The sequence below is a fragment of the Carya illinoinensis genome, chromosome 4 (genome assembly GCF_018687715.1).
Source record: "Carya illinoinensis cultivar Pawnee chromosome 4, C.illinoinensisPawnee_v1, whole genome shotgun sequence".
Taxonomy (NCBI): domain Eukaryota; kingdom Viridiplantae; phylum Streptophyta; class Magnoliopsida; order Fagales; family Juglandaceae; genus Carya; species Carya illinoinensis.
Window position 1 is genome coordinate 32014938 of NC_056755.1, and position 22303 is coordinate 32037240.

Below are 22303 nucleotides of genomic sequence, written 5' to 3' on the forward strand. Positions count from 1 at the left end.
GTACCACTGGATTTGCTAACTTTTTGAGACCAATACCCGAAGTAATTTTTAAAGGAAACTGGCATTATAACGCACATTGAGGCAAACTCCTCTCTATTTTCTTCTTCAACCCTATTTGCACTAACATTTATGTCAGTAAGGTGGCCAGAGATTGAGGCAAAGTTCTATGGGTGCATGGTAAAAAACTCCAAGAAACTGTTAATAGAATTTCCGTAAGACAACTTTTGCAGGCATTTGCTTAACTCTAATCTAATCAAGACTCAAGCTGAGTTGGCCCTCCTTTTGAAAGTGGCTTCCATTTCAGGGTCTTGGTGCCGGGTGGAGTTTGTGATGTATTCATTTATTTCACTTAGAGAGATCTTGTTGGGATTTTGCTATGATTTCAAGTAATATTTTCTTGTACCAACTCCTTTGACAGCGTTTTAACAAAAAAGGATAACACTTGGCAATTCTTTTAATAATCAAAGATGCATTAAATTAAAACAGAAATACAAGAGGAGGGGTTGGAGTGTCCCATACAAAAAGCCCTTTACAGTAACTATAACGCTCAGTGGGGGAGGATGTAACATAAAATAGAAAAGGATAATGAACCATAGGTTCCGGCCTGTGTTCATTAGTCGAGCCGAGGAAGGGATTAAAAAAAAGTGGTTTGAATTGATTCAACAAGTGAATCAATTAGTTGTGGGTATAAACCACAATCAGAAGAAAGACACTGCAATCGACCATTCTGGTGCATTTTATAGAACTTCACTTTCATTGCCTCCACGTTCTCATTCGGGGAAAGTAGGAAGGTGGTACAATTAAAGATGGAAAACCACGATCGTCAGAGTACTAAATGAGGACCAACCACTCTATTGGAGCTAGGGGCCCACGCACAAACAAGAATAGAATGGGTTTGGCACATCTTGAAGAGCTGAGACCAAGGAATACGCTGATGCTACATATGTAGTCGTCGGTGTCTCATAGCAATGGTGGCACATGAGGCTCACGCGACTTAGGTGGTACATGAGAATTACACGCTAGTCAGACAATGGCATTTCTTGGCCCATCTTGTAGATCATCGCCTAAGAAGTGTGGTGGTGTGGCGCACATATGGATTTGATGGCCGGAATGTAGTAGATCAAGTATTTTCCGACCAGGACGAGAAACAAATAGGAAAAAAACTAGAAAAAGAAAACTAGTTAACAAAGTGAGAGTGGAGATGGAGTTCTCTTGGGAGAAGCAGCTGCTTCAAAAACGGAGTTCTCTTGGGATTTTAGAGAGAACTCTTTTTATATATGTATTACTTTCTGTGTGGCCTCTGTGTGATAACTCTGGGTAACTTTGATACAAGCATCGCAACCACCTGGGATCAGTAAAGAGGGCGATCACAATCACCTTCCCTCGCAATAGCAACAAAAGGCTAATTCATAATCTATCCAAACAGAGCATCCAATCTATAATAGTTACCAAACTGGCTAATATCTTTTCTAAACCTTACTGATTCCCGGGTCTCACTGTCTCAGGGGGGGTTGGGGGAGAGCCATTTCTTTGTTAATCATAACCAACTAAACGAATCAACTTGCTTTTCTACAAGAATGAGCCTCGTTATGACATATTGTTCTGGATCGTTGGATTGCTTTATTTAAGGAGTGCATATGACTGCATGGTTGGGCCATGGATAAGGTTTTCGTAAAGGTATCCCTGTATGACCCTTTGGGTTCCTTGCACATCAGCCGAGCTTCAAATGAACAATGATAAAAGACGAGTTTAAATGTGAACAAACTTTCTCCAAATCTGTTTACATACAGATGCAGGGTATTTGTAACAGGGGATTTTGTATTTTATCATCTAATCTCCATTTTATGGAGAATAGTCTTGGAACTATATGTTTTCTGCTCTTCTGCCGTGTTATCTACATGTCCTCACAATTTTACTTCAATTTTCTGATGCTCACAGAGTAATTTAGAAGCATCCCGGGATCAGAGTGACAGTGGCTAAAAGAGACGAATTGCTGCTAGGACCAACAACACTACAGTACAAGCCAGTGCCTGCAATGACAACGACAATTTTGCTACTTTAAGATTGAAGCTGCACAAAACGAAAATATTTTAACTCCAGCACAGTTTGGATTGGGGAGAGAGAGAGAGAGAGAGAGTTTTTACCGCAATTGCTGAGGCTGCCAGTCCTGCTCTCTCCCTGGGATCCCTGCGGTAGTAATTTCCAAAATAGAGAAATGTCGCATAGTACCAAAGAAGTGGGAACAGAAAACCTAAAAGAAATCTGTAACAAAAACATAAAAACCATCAGGGAATGCAAAGAGAGAGCTCCCGGGGGGGGGGGGGGGGGGGGGGGGGGGCGGGGCGGGGAGGAACAAAATATACTTACGAAAACCATCCTATTCCGCAGCCAAAGCATGGAAGGGGTTTGTCATAAATGCCTAGTTGGGTATCTTCTGGATCTCTGATGAGGGTATACTTGCTCCTTTCATAGCCTACCGCATCTGATAAGTGCCCTACCATAATCATAAAACCTCACTAGTCTGGACAAACACTTTAAGATTTTGTTTTATAAAAATTGAGACATCTCATATTTGTTGGATTAGGCTGAAAGTCTAAAGAGGGGCAACAGGAGAAACAAGATATGAAATAATGCAACTGATAGGTATGCCCCATTAAATTACATAACGAGAAATGAAGAAATTACGTTCCACTTAGAATCAAATCCAGAGAAAACTGGTGTCCTTGACTAATAGCTATTAGCCCATATTGGTATCATGAGATTGAATAATACCAGCCCAGCAGTGGTGCCAGAAAACAGAAAGAATAAGCTATATAATGGAACGTGGCCAAATTAGCCGAAAGAAAAAAACATAATGAATTTGAGCATAGATTTTATTCACTTATATGCAGAGCTACATTGACGTTAACCCAAAGAGTTCAAGTTTTTTATGGAGTATGCATTTAGTCCAAGTAGGATGAATACCTTTAACTGCCGAAAAATATCGAGCAGATGACCTCAAAAGATCACTATGCTTATCGGAAACTGATCTCACCAATTCAAGGCCATTTCTAGTAGCCTCTGCAACAACAAGAAATGCCAATTTATAATTAGGAGGTATTAACTGTCATGTTTACCTATTTGCTTATTAGCCACATGCCTGCATGACTTTGGCCTTCTAAAGGCAACAGAAGATTCATGTAGAAACCCTAAGATATGAACAAGTTAGATTTTCAGGTGATAAGAGCAGGCCTTTGAACATGTTTTGTGAGACACTGGCATAATGTCAAGCTGTTTGAGGCTTTACACACATTGCTTAAGCATATCACATCCTTTTTTGTTTTTCTATTTTCTTTTGATAAGTAACTTAAGCTAATAGCATAGCACATCTAGTACCATGATATGGCTTTATCTTCACATTTATCTAATTTAATTCTTATAATCCTGCACATCACATACACCCTCATTCTAGCTTATATGAGCAAAACCAAGGTCTATATAGGGGCAAAAACAAGAAGGGGCCATAGATCACCACTAATCTCTTTACAAGGCAACTAATATTAGTCTGCACAATGGCATGCAACAGTAAGAAAACACTCGTGATTAAGAGGAGTTGAGTACTTTTATCCATTGTGCAGGAAGACGTGTTCTGAAGGATGACGTCCTCTGCTCTGCTGCAGCCCTAAAAAAGCCTGCTTTGCAAGTTTGAAGGAACAATTTATATGTAAGAGTATCCCAAAAGCTGTCATTATGCAGTCATTCATTTTCAACTATGTTGCCAAGAAAACAGAGGAAAACAACTGAAAAGATGCAATTTTTAACTGAAAAGATGCTTCACAAAACCTCTGGCATGTTTTAGTAGTATGGCATTAAAACAATATCATAATTGAAAGGTCCATTTCTATTAAATGAAAAACAATAATAAGAATAGAAAGCTTCTTTTTTTCACGCAATATTTTATGCAATAAAATGGCGAGTCACTTCCATAACCCAGGTACGTAACAGAAACATGCTGAATTCTCACATGACAAATTATAAATTTCCTGTGCTAAAAGTATAGGTCAAGTGTCCTTGGGTAGAATAACTAAAGTCAATTATTCCCACAAGACGACAGGGTGAATACCGAAAAATGAGGCCTACCTTTTTTTTTTTTCCTTTTCTTTTTTTGTGCATACATTAAGGAAGTAAATTTTATTTATTTATTTTTTAAAGTTTCTTAGGATTATGTCATAGAGAGGCACAACACAAGCGTCAGCATGCTCCAATCAACACAGAGAAAAACAAGAAAACTATTCACAATTACAACCCAATTTGCAATTGAGAAGAGTGGGATGGTACTTTCAGAATGCTATTTAAGTTATAATAGATTGATTAACCATGATATGGATGGCAATAAAGCCTAACCCTCAAGGACTAAGGCACTAGAACAAGCTTTATGCTCATGCCTGTCTCATTCCATCTAGTATATAACTAACAATAAGGCATATGTTGTTGTCTTCTATGATTTTGTTTAGCAATTCTTTCATCTTTCAGAGCCTATATTCGTGAACATAGGGGCAATGCATAAAAATTGAATCTGAAAGCCTTTGACTGTACTGTAAGTAATTAAAGGGATCAATGATTTCAATATATGCTCTCAGTCCAGAGAACACCGGATACATAAAGACATAGGGGTCCACACCGCTTTTGTATGATACTAGTTGTTGCTTCATTGAGTTTGCATCATTAATAAGACCAATATAATGATACCCAGATCTAGTTCTAGAAAGGCCGACTTAGTTTTAATTGCAGGTACGGTAACAATGAAAATGGCTCCTTCTTCAGTGAGAATAAATTTATTTCATTGGCAACAGGTGTCTGGGACAAAGTCCCGACCAAACCACCCCTACACAGGCTTCAGTGAGATTAAATTAACAAATGCCTGAACCACAAGATGCTATTCCTATGGGAGCCCTGTACAATTACAAGGGATGATAAGTACTGATTATTTATAGTACTGATTAGGGGGTCAAGCTAATTCCTGTCAATGTCTATTTGCCAGCCAGTCAATCTAAACCCAAAACATTTATAAATGCTATAAGAAAAATGAGTAAAAAACTATCCCAAGGCCTTTGCCCTTAATCTTTTAAGTCACGTTTACAATATCCTTCCTATCGAGAAACCATCCAAAACTATGAAAATTCCCATAAAATGGTGGCTGCAGATGCCACATAAAACCAGAACAAATATCATATCAATTCATAAACCACCCAATATCATTCATAAATAATCCCCAACTTACATAAATTGCATATACCCATCAATCATTGAGCCAAAATTTCTCCAGATCACACAAAATCAACAACAAATCAGAACTTAATTCACTTTAGCACAGATACCCACAAGATTAGAACAATCATTACATCAAAACAATCAACAGAAGGCATATAAATAATGACATAACATATCAAAACTTGCCTGCGAAGAACAAGACTGAGCAATGGAAGCTCGTTTCCTTTCTGAGTTCGCGCTTCTTCCTTCAGATCAGATATAAAGAAAGAAGGAACAAAAAGATGGAATTTTTCCGCAAATGGGAACAGTTTTTGCATGACCAACAAAGGGCTCCCCTTCAAAATTTAGCAAAAGAAAGCTAAGAAAAATTGACGCCCTATTTGTGTCTATTACGAAAGAAAATGGATCCGTGGTAGCAAGTTATTTCAACTTAATTGAAGCTTAAAAAAATTAAAAATATGTTTTCAGGAGACGTTGTACATCTGTTGCTGAGTTAGGTATCTAAAGCATGACTTTTGATTGGTTAAAAACCCCACAAGAGAACCTTACCCTTCAATTGACTTCAATTGGTGAGGCCTCCATTGGTGAGAAATTATTTTCTAATTCTCTTATTCCTCGTTTTTATGTTTGGCCTACTTATTGCTTGCAATAATTGGTTTTTTTTTTTTTTTTTTTTTCCCTAAGGCAATAATAGTACTGACACTGACAGTGGGGCAATATCCCATATTCAATGATGTATTGTTTTGAACTTAGGCCGGTTAAAAAAATAGAGAAATGATATTACAATCATTTAAACATCGTTCAATTATTTTATAAAAATTAAATAAATATAGAATTTATATAAAATAATAATAATTTTTTAATAATATCCTTCACTTTTTTCAAATATTATTATGTTAATAATGTATAGAGTGTATTCATCGCATCAACTTATAAGTATAATTATTCAAGAAGTTATTGTTTTTGTGATCAAAATATTTAGAGCAACTTTCAAAATCTTAAAATCTAGATTAAAGAGAGTAATGTTATATACAGTTATGAAATACAGAAATATTATATAGTCGTTTTAAAAAAGAATAGGATCTACTTTTAAAAACAATATAAATTTAATTTTTTAATAAAAAACATAATTCCACATATCCATGACTATTGAATAATTACTCGTATTAAAATACACTTAAAATTGGTTTTTTATTTTAAAAACGGAAAAAAAAAAAAAAAAAAAAAAACTCGTAATTAAAATTGAGGTGGTGCATTTTTCATCATCCACATTTATGCTTATTTTTCTTCCCTGTAGGCTTAAAAAGGAGAAAGAAATTAATTAGCATGAATGAAAGCAGTACTGGACCAAGAAATTTAACTGGTTGGGTTACCAAATATCAAATCTTTGTTTGTTGTTAGAGATGAGATGAGTTGAAATTAAAGTTAAAAATTAAATAAAATAATATTAGAATATATTATTTTAATATTATTTTTGTATTGAGATTTAAAAAAATTGAATTGTTTATTTTATTTTGTGTGAAAATTTTAAAAAGTTGTAATGATGAGATGATATATTTTGTGAAAGTGAACGAGTATCTCATCTAATCATTATAACTTTCTTAAATTTCTATACAAAATATAATAAATAATTCAATTTTTTCAAATTTTAAAATAAAATTAATATTAAAAAATTATATTATAACAATATTTTATTCAACTTTTAACAAGATATTCTATCTCATATTATCTAAATTGTATAACCAAACGAGCTAATTCCTTTAGCGGTTGCTGGGTTGGTTTCAAAATTATAGCTAATCTTGCATATCATGATCATACACAAATATTGGTGGTTGAGATGGTCATGATTTTTCCAATTTCCTGGTTTGCTATATAATCAATCAATATCCACTAGTACTCTTGCTTAACTTGGAAGTTCGAATTTGAGGACTAAGGAATTGTATTGACAAGAAATAAATTTACAAACTCGTTTATTCACACATCATCAATATAATATACTGATAATCATATGGAAACTTTTTGCATTTGCTAGAATTAAAAAATAATAAATAAAAAATAAAAATAATAAACTTGATATTTTGATTGTTTTTATTTTTTGTAAATATAATGAATCCCATGACAAATGGTATTATATTTACACGAGGACTTATCAATAATATAATTAAAGAAAAATTCTACACAGTATCCTCAGTACACTTTTTCATACCATTTAAATATGTAATTTTATTCTTTTATTCTCTTTCATTCTAGATTTTAAAAATGTTGGTGTGTTGGGTGTGAGGCTACCATGTAGCATGTCTCATAATTTTTTTTTGAAAAAATAGAACTTGACATTGGAAAAACGTGTAAAGGTTTAATTGGAGTTTTTATGACAAAATCAACGAGAAACTAAATACAAAATATTATTGACATATATATATATAATCGCATTAAGGATTGTTTCGCTCATGTTTCTTGCCTTGAGATATTGGGATTCCTGTAATGGCTGTCTTGTAATGCTCCTATAACTTCAGCATGATTTAACAAAGAGTTCAAAACTTCAGAGCACAGAATAGAGAGGTGGGAGGATAGTGGTCCCTCGTCTAAGACTTCGAGAAGGTTTAAAAGCTACATGAGGTACACCATTTATCAAAATAGAGGCTCATATTTCAAACTTAAGTTGGTTCATTAATATTTAATGGAACCATATGAAACTTAATAGAAAACAAAAAGAAAATTCTTACAAGGTACAAAATGAACTTTTGATCTGAACACAAAGGTTCTCCTCTTCATGACTTGGTTGAGCTGTATCAAAGAAGAAATAAAGAATGATTGTCTAGTATTTCCTGTAAGATTAAAATCTAAGACCAATGAAAATCTCATTTAGGACTTTAAAGTTTTAAAACCATTATCGACATTTCAGCGCCCCTTCCTTCCCCGCTTGGCATGTCAGCTATCTATTCATTGGTGTAGTGGGCTCAATTTCACTTTTAGATATCTATTTATTTACGAGTTTTTATATTCTATATTCCCAAGACGGTGTGGAAAATATTCCTTTCACATTGTTTAAATGGAAAGTTCTTATTTGTAAGATATTTTATTTTTAAACTTTTTTAACAAATTAAATCATGTCAAGCTAATGGTGTGGAAGGTATGTATGTACGTGGGCAAGCACTTCTGAGCTCCACAGTGCTCGCTCGATAGTGAGAACTTTGCTTTCCCTGGTGCTCAATGAGGGGTGAATACTTTTTCTCTCTCTTGAGCTTGCATGGTGGACGAACACTTTGCTTTCTTGGTACTCATATGGGGTAAGCTTCATGTTCCTTAACATGTGAGCACTTTGCTTTTCTTGGTACGTTTGGGGGCAAACATTTTTTCTCTCTTTGATGCTCGCATGGCGAGCGAACAATTTGTTTTCTAGGTCCTCGCCCCTGTTCATTCCAAGGCGAGCACTTTTATCTCACGGTACTCACCCCAGGCCAAGCTCTTCTGTTCTCCCTAGTACTCACCCTGAGGGCGAGCACTTTGCTTTCCCACATTACTTGCCAAAGTGGAAAGATTCATCCTCCTTAATGTTGCTTGCTTGGGGCAAGCACTTTTCTTTTCCATAAAGCTCATCGAAATCAAGAGGCCTTCTTTGTTGATCCCAAGTAAGGACTTATTTGATCTTTAGTAGCTTCCTGTGAAGATCAACCTTGCTTGGTGATCTTGAGCTAGAGTACGTGCTCGACTCCCCCTATAAAGATAATTTGAAATTTGCAAAAAAATAAAAAAAATAATTGATGTTTTCAAACCATGGGAGGCAAGTGCTCAGACTCGAGGGAGAGCAAAGAGTGCTAATACGGGAGTGTATGCACCGTGGCCAAGGAAAGAGTGCTCGGACCCAAAGGTGAGCAATGAATGGCCAAACCCTAAGACAAGCAATAATGCTCCATCTTAAGGCAAGCGAAAGTGTTTCTATACTGGGTGAACAAGGAGTACTCGTATCTCGAGTGCGCAACGAGAGCTCGAACCTCAAAAGTTAGTAAAGAGAATTCGAACATGAGGAGAGTGGCAACAACTCCTACAAGGCAAGTGCAAGTGCTCGCGAACAAGGCGAGTACCATGAGGAGCAACATGGCTTGCCCTCTTGACAAGCACAGTGAAATCACATGAAGGCTTTGGCCTGGGGATAAGAGTGTTCATCTGGTATCGTGGCAAGAAAAAAAATGTTCCTTATAGGGGCTACTTCAAGTGCTCACTCCAAGCGAGGACTATGTTGATCAAAAGTACCTATCACCCACTTGAGCAAGCAATGTGTTAATCAAAAGCGCCTGCTCCGCCGAGAGTGAGCAATTCTTTCCAAGTCACGATAGCATTAGCTATTAATTAATAACTATTTAATTTTTCAAGCAATTTACGAACTCTCGCTCTTGAACCCCTAAGCAACTATTTCAATTTCTGAGCATTTCACCCCAAACTCGAGCAAGTTTAGTAATATTGAGCACTTTATATCGATTATCTAATTTCAAGCTTGTTCATCACTAAATTATCCACTGGATAGTCAAAGATCTCCTGATCAGATCCCTTCATTTTCAATCATGCCATAAAGTTATGGTCCATTTATGATAAACTTCTATAGCCTTTTGCAAGACACTACTCGTGAATACTGAGTAGGAAGAAAATAAGCTCTTGATTGGGAATACCAAGTAAGGCCAATTTCTAACCGCGATTACCAATTTGCAAAAACAAAAATCCCTTGCTTGGTATTCTCAATTTCTAGCGACAATTACAAAAGTGGAAGGGGGTAAAAAAAAAAAAAGACCTTGCTCAAGAATATTGAATAGGCTAAATTTCTAGCTCATGATTACCAAGAAGGAAGAGTTTGAAGGCGATCGGAATAATTTGGTTGGAAACCAAGGGAATCTAATAAGGAGATCTTTGACTAGACAGGGATAATTGGTTATGAAGGCGCTCAGAATTAAATGATCAATAAAAAGTGATCTAATTTGAAGCATGTAAACTCTTCAAAGCTTTTCAAAACATCTAGTTTGATAGATAATAAGTTTTTAAAATGCAATAATCTCTCCATCAAAGTAGTTTGGTCTAGGAGGGTTGCTTAGTTTTCAAGCTCTAATAAGGACCACTTGATTGGAACAAGTGCTCAAGCATGGATTGACTTTGCCGTTAGATTGCTCCACAAAACTTCTAGGACACTCCGGCTTCAAACTCTTACCTCCTAAGCTCATCTCATCTAGTGGAGAAACTAATTGGGAATTGCATGCACGCTCAGGGGTGATTCGAAACACGAGTTTTGCTTCTGGTGCTTGCCTTTGTCATCTGCCCTGACCTCCCAATCAACCAAACATCTATCATCTTCTCCTCCTCATTCCTCGTCTTTTGTAATACACCTGGAACAACACCCACCACTACTGTTGTTGCTCTTCCATTACTGTCGCTGAGTTGGGCTACTAGGCAATGATGATAACTAGGAGAAAGATAAGAAAGAGTTTTGAGATAAAATGGTTAGGAGGTGCTTGAGGGATGAGATGAGATAATAATTTTGTGAATAATAGTAAGATGGTTTGTGAATCGTAGTGAGATAGTTTGAATTAAGTATTTTTTGGGTTTTGAAAAAGGAAAGAAAAAAAGTTGAATAAAAAATATTATAAAATTAAAATATTGTTAAAATAAAATTTTTTAATAAAATTTTTTTGTTTTGAGATTTGAAAAAGTTGAATTATTTTTTATCTTTTATTTGAAAGTTTGAGAAAGTGGTAATGATTAGTTTGAAAGTGTTTATATTTGAAATAAGATGGGATGAAATGAAATAAAATAAAATGGGATGAAATAGAAACTTTTTTCAAACATCTCTTAAGAGAATATGATTGAGAGAATCTAAAGGTTTCCTAAAGTGTCTATACAGCATAGAGGTCAGATGGTCAATACTGTGGCCCATTGTTTGGCTAAACATTTATGGCATATAGATGATCTTGTGATTTGGTGGCACTCTTTTCCAGAGTTTGTTTCTCAAGTCATTAGGCATGATGCTTCAATGTAATTGGTGTTTTTGATGAATAAAACAAGATCCTTTTGTTGATCAAAACAAAAAAATGTAACGCTTGTCCTTGTGGTAGATTCTTTTCAAAACGATTTTGATAAAAATCGACGAGAATTACGATTCCTTTTAAAATTTCTTTTCCTTTCATGTTAGGATACAAAAGACTCCATATTATAAATAAATTTCATTTTCTTAATTAAAAGATTACAGCGAAAAATATTAAATTATATAATTAAAGTTTCTCGTACAAAATATCTTGCCTAGGTCTTCTTGCTCTTCCCCTTATGCTGTGTCTGTCCTAACCTGTCATGCTCATCTTGTCCCTGAGAGGACACACATAAAAATTAAAATTAGTCAATGACTTGTAAGCATTACTCTATACAGTTAAAATATAATGACATAGGTTTTCAATCATGCAGTTATCATTTCATACATACATATCATACATAGCATGCATAGATATTCTTTTCGTTTTAAAGCGTTGCGAAGTGAAGTTTTTCTTTAAAAACATATTTTCTTCTTTAAAACAGTTCCCCACGCTTCGCTGCTTTCATTTCTTAAAGAATCTATTCATGCATTTATCTTTTTACATACGTTCATACATACATACATTCATGCATTCATCTTTCCTTACATACATTTATGCATATAGTCCATGCATACATGCATCCTTTTTTAACATGCATACGTTCATTCTTATCACTTTCATTGGCCGTATCATATTTTTACGCCCCGTGTGCTAAGGTTAACGGTCTTTTAGACCTTATTCTGCCCGTGGCCACAGGTTGAGAATCCATTCCGTCAAGATGCAGCACTGGGGTGCACTACCAGTACTACTTACCCGGCATTGCAATCTGCTCAGTTCAGTCCATTCATTGGTACCATTTTCATTCCAATCCATATGGCCGTTACGTATTTTCATACATCATCTATTCAGTCCATTTATTCCTTTACAGTTATTTCCTTTCCTTTACAATCCTTCAATCCTTTATAGTTCTTCAATTCATTTCTTTCATAAAAAGTCATTTTAAAAGAACATATTTTTCTTTCTTTTCATAAAATTCATTTTAAAAGAAGTTTCTTTTTTCATAAAAGTTATTTTAGAAAAAGTCATCTTTTATGGCATCATTTAAAACATAAGTTCATGCATCATTTAAAACATCGTCTTTCGTAAGTATATTTTAAAACACTTTCTTCACGTCATTTAAAGCATAGGGCCAAAGCCTCACTTTTTATTTTGTAAAAATACATATAATACATACCACGTATAGCATCCATCCACATGCATACACTTACATAATTTGGATGCGTGAAAAAGGGCTACCAAGAAGGGCTGCTACATACTTATACTTGAAAACTTAAGTTTCGTTTTCTTTTTCTTTAAAGCGTGTCTCGTAGAGAAAAGTTTCATTTTCCTTTTTGAGAAAAGCTTTTATTTTCTTCCTCGTTTATTTAAGAAAAACTCTAGAAGAGTATGAGCGCAATACTTACTTAGACTTCATGCCATACCCAATCCATGCAGTTCATTCGTGTGCGTGTCAGATGGAAACCTACATGCATACACATAACCTTACGTCATCATCTATCTAATGCATAAGCAACTATTCTAAAAATAGAACTATACCTCACTTGGAATACTCTCCATCCATCCCTAGGTTCTTTCGTGCCATTTACTATGCTAAAACATTCGGAATCTTATTCTTTAAAGTGAATCCCCGTGATTCATCTTAGGGTTAAGATACTAAAACCTTCATCTCGTTCTTCTATTTCCACAAGTCAATGCATGATTCCGACCGACAGAGTCATGCATCCCAACCTTAGACTACTTACTCATTACCACCTTCACATATCGTATCCCATATTAAATCCTCATTCCCAACCAGTCAGGCTACATGAATTCAAACCAATTATGGGCCTAAAACATCATGTAACCATCTCAAGACAAATTACCCCTTACATATGGTAAACATGTCTAGTACACGTGTCTCACCAAAGACACACGTGTCTTATTCCCTTTTATCACCTAAGAATAACTTATAATTTCAATGAACATCCGCTTGTATAAACAAGCTCCATACTCTAATACCAACTTGCTCAGACCTGGTCGATAGGACTCTTCTTACTTATCGGCCCTGTACAAGTTCATCCCAACACTTGATAGGAGAAGACTGCATCTACAAATGCACCTCTATCATGTCACGCAGTTCGAGACTAATCCCGAGTCACGTCACGACGCCCATCATACTTCCGCAGAACTCTCTGATACTTTTCCACCACTTCCATATACTCTTAGCCATAGTCAACCACAAGGTGACACTCATCACCTCGGACTATACGCCATATCACCACTGCTTCGGGACACTGTTACACAATTTTTACCACTTAACAAGAGGACTGCATCCACAAATGCCTCTTTGTGACTTTATACAGCTCGAGACTAATCCCGAGTCACGTCACGACGGCCATCATGTTTCCGCTGCCCTCCCTGATACTTTTCTACCACTTTTATATACTCTTAACCATAGTCAACTACAAGGTGACACCCGTCACCCCGTGTGACGCCCCCAAATTCCGTTTGGGATCGGACGGATATTTGAAGCGTCGAGACATGCAACACAAGGTTACCTGCCCCCGTTCATGACATATAAGATGCAATGTTCCTAACATGCATCTAACAATATGCAATATTCGCAGCGGATAAATTTTTTCTTTAGCAATACTATGCACCAAATTGAAAATATCCCAAATACTTAAAACATACTTCATACATAAAATCCATTGAACAACTAAGATCACAACACTAGTCCAAAATGGTTATGATCCAAAAAGTACTAGAGATGCAACTCAATCGTACAAGTAGTAATTTACGTTAATTACTATATTAACATTGATGTCGCACCGTTGCTTAGTCAACTGTGTCTAGTTGATCAGCTCCTGATTCTCTTTCAGGTCCTGTAACAAGATCTATCATTCGGGAGGAATGGTAGTTGGGACTACCAAAGTGAGATTTGATTACAAATCTCAGTAAGTTAACAAAAAAACTTCCACACAAGCTAATGATGCATGGATGACAGTAAAAGTATAAATGCATAATCAAATTCATAACTTGGCGTACAACATGGCATAATTGACATAACTTAAATTGAAACATGAACTGAACTTGATTTGACATGAACTTGATCTAAAACTTGACTTAGCATGAACTTGCTCTGAAACTTGAATTAACATGAACATGATATGAAACTTAACTTATCATGAACTTGTTTTGAAACTTGATTTAACATGAAAAATATATACTCTACAGTTGTTGTGGCCCCATGTATTCTACACAAACTTGACTTAACATGAAAAATACATACTCCACAATTGTTGTGGCCCCATGTATTCTACGTGTAAATACATACTCCACAGTTGTTGTGGCCTCATGTATTCTACGGAAACTTATTCTTTAACTGCTTAAATACATACTCCACAGTTGTTGTGGCCTCATGTATTCTACGGAAACTTATTCTTTAACTGCTTAAATACATACTCCACAGTTGTTGTGGCCCCATGTATTCTACGTGTCACAATTGTTGTGTCTCACGTAGTGTATGCATCACAATTGTTGTGACCCCATACATAAGTAATCAAGATGAAACGTGACTGGAATATGAAAGGACTGAAGCCCCGACGTAACATAACGTGACTTGAACATAACTTGAAATACATGACCAACTTGAGATAGAAATATTTCGTAACATGGCATAACATATAATAGACAACATATTTAACATGACATACTTGCAATAGTGAATATTACATTACTTGACATACATGTAATAGATGGCATACTTAGCATGATGTACTTGTAATGTACAACAATACATAACAGAATATATTATGTAACAGATAAAAACTTATGACAGAATAAATTCTGTATAACAAACAATTACGTGATGACTTGACATGGCATGACATATATTATAACACACATACATACACTGTAGTTCCTTTACTTAGCACACATATACAGTAGACTGCTAGTAAGTTAAAAGCTAATTTACCTCAATCTCCGCGTTTCTTATAAAACCTCAAGCGCGATCATGAAAAACTGTAATTAGTGATTTTAAAAGTTAGCACTAAATCACTAATAACTTAAAATATGAAAAATACTAACTTAAAGAGTAAAATTTCTATTTTACTCTCTACATATAGGAAAATGACATTTTTACCCATAACTTAAGGATTTTGCATACTAACTCCAAAAGTCACCAAAATTTACATGCCTCATGTAAATTTTATCCTCAACTCAAATATCAACTTAGAAAAATTTAAAAGTAATCACAACTATTAAAACTCCATAAGGCCGAAATTCTCATATGCTATTTCCATTGATTTTTGTTTCCAACTTGTTTTGATCAACCTTTTGATCTATGACTTATAAATTGTGATCTTCAAACCAAACCATCACATTGTTTAAAAAGATGTCCTAAAACATATATAAGTTTCTAATTCAAGATCACATGGTTAAAAATTAACCAAAACATAAATTTAGCCAAGAACATCCACACTTTGGCTTATTTGAATATCTCTTTGCATAAAATTTCATATCTTTGAAACTAATATCAAATATCTTCAAAATAATAATATAACATGTATATAAGATGCTTAGGATCCTCCAATAAAATTATCAAAATCATTGGAATAGGTTTAGACTACCAAAGAGTTAAACTTTTTCAAAACAGAAACTTCTTTTCCTCTTCCAGTTTCTAGGTTTCTAAATTTAAGAAAATCTTTCATCAAAACCTTTAATCATGCAAAAATCCTCAACCAATAGTCATATATACATGTTAACAATACTCCATAAAAATTTCGGACCAATATTTATCCATTAGCTTGATTAAAAACTCCAAACTATAACATATTCTCCAGTTTATCTTCCAGAATGACCTTTCTATAGTTTACATAATATTTTACTGACCAAATTATCTTCAAATGGGACAAATAAGATATCCACATAAGCTAGACTCAAAAAGGAACAACTTATATGAATGAGACTTTATGATAAAACACTTAAAAAAGCTTCAAAATAGGCGTGCAAAAGAATTCCTAAAAATTGTCTGAGAGAGAGTGCTTGATATTCTTTTAATGGAAAGTGTAAATGAAGATAATTTCGTGAGGAGGGGTGGCTGGAAATACTTATGGATAAGATATGGAAGAGATGAGACTGGAGTGAGATGTTAAGTGTAGGACTCTCTTACCCGGAGTGAGAGTGGAGTGTAGAACTCTCTTACCTAATAATATCTACAAAAATCAACTTAAGATATTTTTACCCAATAATATCCATGAAATTAGCTTAAAATATTTTTATCCAATAATATACACAAAATTAGCCTAAGATATTTTTATCCAATAATATCTACAGTTTTGAATAGACGTTTCGCCCGAAATTATGAAAAAGTGTTATTGCGCCATAAGACTTTAAATAACCCTCCGAGTCTAATGGCACAAACCATAATACATTTTCACACTTCTAACTATCTCCAATAATCAAAAACACACTTCTGATACCATAGTAAATAATAACACTAACTATGTAGTTAGACAGAAACCTATATGATTAATGGATTTGTGAAAGCTTATAGAGTCTTCACGAGGTTCCTAAAGTTAATAGAAATTCCACAATTGAATTTCTAGCGGGCTGTTACACCCCGGACTATAGGCCATATCACCATTGCTTTGGGACTTTGTTACACAGTTCCCGACACTACACCATACACTACACGCTTCTCCACTACACCATCCAATCCTTCATGACACGCTGTCTGGTGTATCACGACATAGCACAAAGTACACTCACGTGAACTCTCTTCCATCCACACTACGATACACATCACTAAGATGCACGCCTCACGATGCACTGCTATACAACACAGAGCACACGTCGCGTGTGCTCTATTCACTCTACGGCACACGTCACTACAACGCATGTCACAGGGTGTATCACTGCACTACAAGAGTACCCTCCACGCATACTCCCTTCGCACTTCACGCCGCATCACAACTACGGCATCCATCTCACGCCCATACTCATAGCACAGTCCACAATACTACACAATCAAACCCAACATTTCACAACTATACTTCACAACTACGCAGCAAACTCCATAATTATTAACTACACAGTCTACAGTCCAACGAACTAACTAAAATAAACATAAATAGATAAAGGGTTATACTATCGATGGGATAACCCGTGCGTTGCTAGCTGCCCGTCACGATCAAAATGTCGGAGGAGTCGTACGTGGCAGTAATACAGGGTACGGTGGTTGTCTACCACGTAAAGTGGCGGTTTGGGCTTGAGAATAGCTAGGCATGGTCTTGGAAAGGCTCAATGTGGAGGAAGACTATGGAAGTTCATGGGAAGCTAGGGAGAGGTAGAGAAAGATGTGGTGGAGCTGTGATAGCAAGGTGGTAGACGGGCAGTGGCTCACGACAACGGACCAACCACAAGAGGTGCAATTCGTGCCTTGGAGAGTGAGGGAGAGTGATGGTTGTGTATAGCTCCTTTGGGTATGGAATTTATTGGGGAAGGTCGTGGTGGTGAGAGGAACAAGATGGTGGTTGTGAAACACTGTAGGTAGCCCATGATGTGGTGAAGCTGTTGGTGGTGCTCAGTGGCTGTTTCAGCCTTGTATGGCGGCACTAGGAGGAGGAATAACCTTTAAGATCCATTTGCTTGGAGAAAGAAAGAAAGAGAGAAGGATGTCGGTGTAGCTCACCACTGGTGGGGTAGTGCTCGCTGGTGGGAGGAGAACGTGCCGAAGGTGGAGGTAAGACAATGGCTGAAGGTGGCATCGGCTGGAGGCACAAACCAAACGATGGAGGGAGACGTGTATCGAGCTGGACATGCATGGGAGAGAGAAGAGAAAGAAAGAAGAAAGGAAAAAGTAAAGAAAAAAGGGTAGGGGCTTGGGTATTTAATCCAAATCATTCGTTTCAGGATCCTCAAAACGATCTAACAATGAGTTTAAATACTGATTTGAAAACGCGTAAGTATTTTATTTAAACTAAAGTTTAAAATAAAACACTGAAATGAATTAAGATAAAATATTATTTTATAAATTGAAGTTTATAAAATAATATTTCTTCATCATTATTTAAAATGATAAAGTATCGTTAATTATTCAAAGAGAATAAAATCATTTAAATTAATTTTAGAGTTTTCAACGTAAAGTTAAATCTCTTAATATTTTAAAATAACTAAAATATTTAATTTAAGTAATTATCCACAATTATAATATTTTTAGAGCTTTAAACAAAGCTTATCTAATAATACTGGAAATATCACCTATAAATATTTTCAGAATATTTAAAACATCTGTAAACTTTAAAATATATATCTTACTTTGAAATCTACTGAATAACTTTTGGAACACACCATCAAGATACAGCATGTAGGATAAAGCTCAGCACGTAGATCGAAACTCAGCATGTAGAACAAAACTCTACACATAGATCGAAACTCGACACGTAGAACAAAGTTCTGCACATAAACCGAAACTCGACACGTAGAACGAGACTCATACTTGAAGAAAAATGAAAGAATGAGCGGATATCACATTAAAGCAAGAGGCGAACTATATAAAATTGGAGTTAATTTGCATACTACTTTCTGACTTGAATATCTGGCGAGATCTGGTATGTTTTTTAATTATTGGTCTGTATTAACTAAATAAGTTTGTTAAATATGGTTTTGGAAATCCATGCTTTGCGTATTCATCATACAGAATATACATGAAGGAAAATTTCTATTGTAATTTGTAAAAGGACACAGAAGATACAAATCAATCCCTCTACAAAATGTCAAATTATTCAATCAATTATATCAAGTGGCGGAACCAATAATTTTTTTTTAGGGGGGCCAACTTTTATATCATGTAACACATTTATGTAAAATATAAAAGAGTTAAAAATTCAGAAAATATAACTATATATAAAACTAGATCTCGATAATTTGTTACATATGCGTAAAACTAAAATTATAAAAACACAATTTAATATACATTTCATATTTATGATGATAATATTTCATGGAATAATATTCATTCATTATTATTTTTATAATGAAATATGTAGAATTTATTTTTTTTCATAAAATCTATCATATGATATTTTAGAATGCAATCTTATATTCTAGTAGGTAATCTAGTTTATTAAGTTTAATGTAAAATCTAGATATTTTTATATCACATTAAACATATAATAATATAACTGAAACCTTAAATAAACTTTTTCTTGCTCAATGAAGTCTAGAGGATAAAACATCTCAACTATTTTTCATATAAATTATCAACCTTAAATAATTTTTCTTGTATTTTCAATTTGGATTCCATATTAAGAAATCTAATATTATATAACAAAAAACTTTGGGATCAATATTAATGAATTTATTATTTATCCTAAACTTAGTTTAAGTTCATTTTAGTGAGGCCACATTTTTTAAAATAGATAATACATAGAAATTATACAAGATTTTGGGACTATAAGAAAAAATTGGAAAGATGCATTTTTAGATATGTTAAAATTTTAGAAAATTTTAAAGAGCATACAGAGATTATAACTTTTTGGGGGAGGTAGGGGAGATGGCCCTCAGCACAACGTGAGTCTGTCACTAATTGTACAAGTCTGCCACTGATTTCGCTTTCTAAATCAGAGGGATTGTAGAGTTGTAGTACTGCAATTACATGGAAAGAAAAGTTACCTTTCATATTTATTGAAATAATGCTAGATATAAATCTCAAATAGATAAGTCACGTACAAATTATTTATAAAAAAATAGGTCTAATCAATAAAGAATAGTTTTTTTCTTTTACATTTTTTTAAAGTCGGGTCTATATCTTTATATATATAAAAAGCCTGTAAAATGGAAAATCTTGTTTTGACAGAAATGTTAAATAGAAGTTGTTGTTTTTAACGGAAATTATTAACGCAGTTAAATACGTTCTCTCCTGCAAAAAGAATTGGCCGCAACCCTCTTTAGTAAAATCCCCTTCCCGTAGTGCCGCAACCGCATCTCCTAGCCTACTGCATCTCCACACCGTTATAAGCCGCCTACACAGAAATGCCGTCATCACCTGCCTAGAGAGTGAAGCTATCTCTGTTTTTGTCTACAAAAGCAGAGCAGTTTTTTTTTTTTTTTTCTTGTTTCTGTTAAGCGACTTCTTGGCAAGTTGACCCACGTCACCTAGCCCAGCTTATTGCACCTATCCCATGGTGTTACTGTCTCTGATTTTCCTTCTTTGGGAGTCCCTATACTGTGATTCAGCCCAGCCTCCATTTTTCGTTGACCTCTATTTCGTAAGCACCTGAAACTTTGTCCCTCAAGGAATGTCGACTACAAGAAGAAGAATTTGCTTCTTTGAATTTTATCCGTGTACGTGTACTGCTAGGGCATAGTTTTAAGTGACATTACAAGTTTTTCCTTTAGCATACAAGGTATTGCCAAGTGTGTTTTGAATAGTGTTTTCACATGTGCTAAATTTCTGGACTTACTTTAAACTGGCCTTATTTTTATTATGGACCTTGCTTTAAATCTCAAAGAATTAAGGGAGCTTTTGAATCAAGTAGGCGAGCCATCCTCTATATTGGTCTTGGAAACCCTCTCCACAATCAAGGTTTGCACTACTTCATTAATAAATTATATAACATGCAAATTATAATATAACATTATAATATTGATAAACCTACTTCATATTATAAATTATAATTTATATATGTGATTTAAAATTTCTATTCATTCTTTATATAAAAAAAGAAAAATATAAAGTAATTAAGTTTAAATTTATTTGCCAACTACATTTACGAATACAATTATTCAAATAAAATATTATTTATTTATCAATTTAAATTCATTATGAAACATTAAAATCAAATAATAATTTCTTATAAAAATCTTAGTATTTTATTTCTTTATAAAAATTATATCATTTTTTTAAAATAACCGCTTTATTAAATTAAGAAAACATGTCTTTGCACAAAGGCCACGACTAGATCGAAGGCTATATATAGGAACTAGGATTGTAAATGAACTAATACATTTAATAGTTCACTCGGTACTCTCTCAGTTAAATTCAAATCGAACTCGACTCGTAAAAAAAAAAAAAAAAACTCGTTCGTGAAAGCAGTTAGCCACTCAATTTGTAAATGACATATACCCGACAAAATTTGACTCGACTAAAACTCGTTAAGGCTCACTCGTTTATACTCGAATTAATTCGTTAGCTCGATTCAATTAAAACTTACTCATATATTGATAAATATATACATACACCTATGTATGTATGTATATATATATATGTATTAGCTAATAATATAAACATACCACTTTTATAATTAAATATATAATATGTAATCTAATTACTTATGTCTATATAGTAAATATATTTCATAGGTATATTTTATAATTTGTATCATTAGTCATTAAAATTTAATAATTTTATATACTAGTATATGAGAACCATATATGAAATATATATATATATATATGCTATCATATTAAGTATATGTATTAATAATATATATAGGCATATAATATATTGTTATTTTGGATAAATATCAACTAGATATATATTAATCATTTATAAATTTTTTAAAATTTTATAATTCAATAAAGGTTCTATTTGTTAGTTGTATAAATTCAATATTAGATATTTTATTTTTTTATTTATTTAATTTATTAATTATTAAATCTTATTCAAAAATAAAAAATAAATAATTCAAATTTGAGTTCGAGCTCAGCTCGACTTGAACTCATTTGTGGGATGAGCTTGAACTCGAATTAAGAGTTTAGCTTATTGAGTCGAGTTCGAACAAAGAATAAAAAAAATCCCGAACTTGGACTCAAATTCAAGCTGAATATTTTGAGTCGAGCCGAACTCAGCAGGCCAAAAACTGACTCGGATATGCTCGATTACGGTCCTAATACTTACTCATTTGAGACATTCTTTCTTTAAGAACTTGTTGTACGTACGTACATGCATATTTTTTTCT

General features: G+C 34.2%; 1 protein-coding gene across 4 annotated transcripts; it reads right to left on the reverse strand.

The window, feature by feature from the left end:
* Window positions 1–1718: 1718 nt before the first annotated feature.
* On the reverse strand, window positions 1719–5898 carry LOC122307989. Of its 4 annotated transcripts, XM_043121136.1 has the most exons (7): window positions 5800–5898; window positions 5437–5585; window positions 3601–3671; window positions 2965–3060; window positions 2368–2494; window positions 2145–2262; window positions 1719–2030 (listed from the first exon to the last, which is right to left on the reverse strand). In XM_043121136.1, exons 3-7 carry the CDS (start codon window positions 3608–3610, stop codon window positions 1977–1979), a joined length of 405 nt encoding a protein of 134 aa, XP_042977070.1. In that variant the 5' UTR covers window positions 3611–3671; window positions 5437–5585; window positions 5800–5898; the 3' UTR covers window positions 1719–1976. The 4 variants fall into 4 exon arrangements, with proteins under 4 accessions (XP_042977070.1, XP_042977071.1, XP_042977072.1 ...); XM_043121137.1 differs by having other exon boundaries at window positions 2368–2482; window positions 5437–5859; XM_043121138.1 differs by having other exon boundaries at window positions 1719–2070; window positions 5437–5857.
* Between the last annotated feature and the right edge of the window lie 16405 nt (window positions 5899–22303).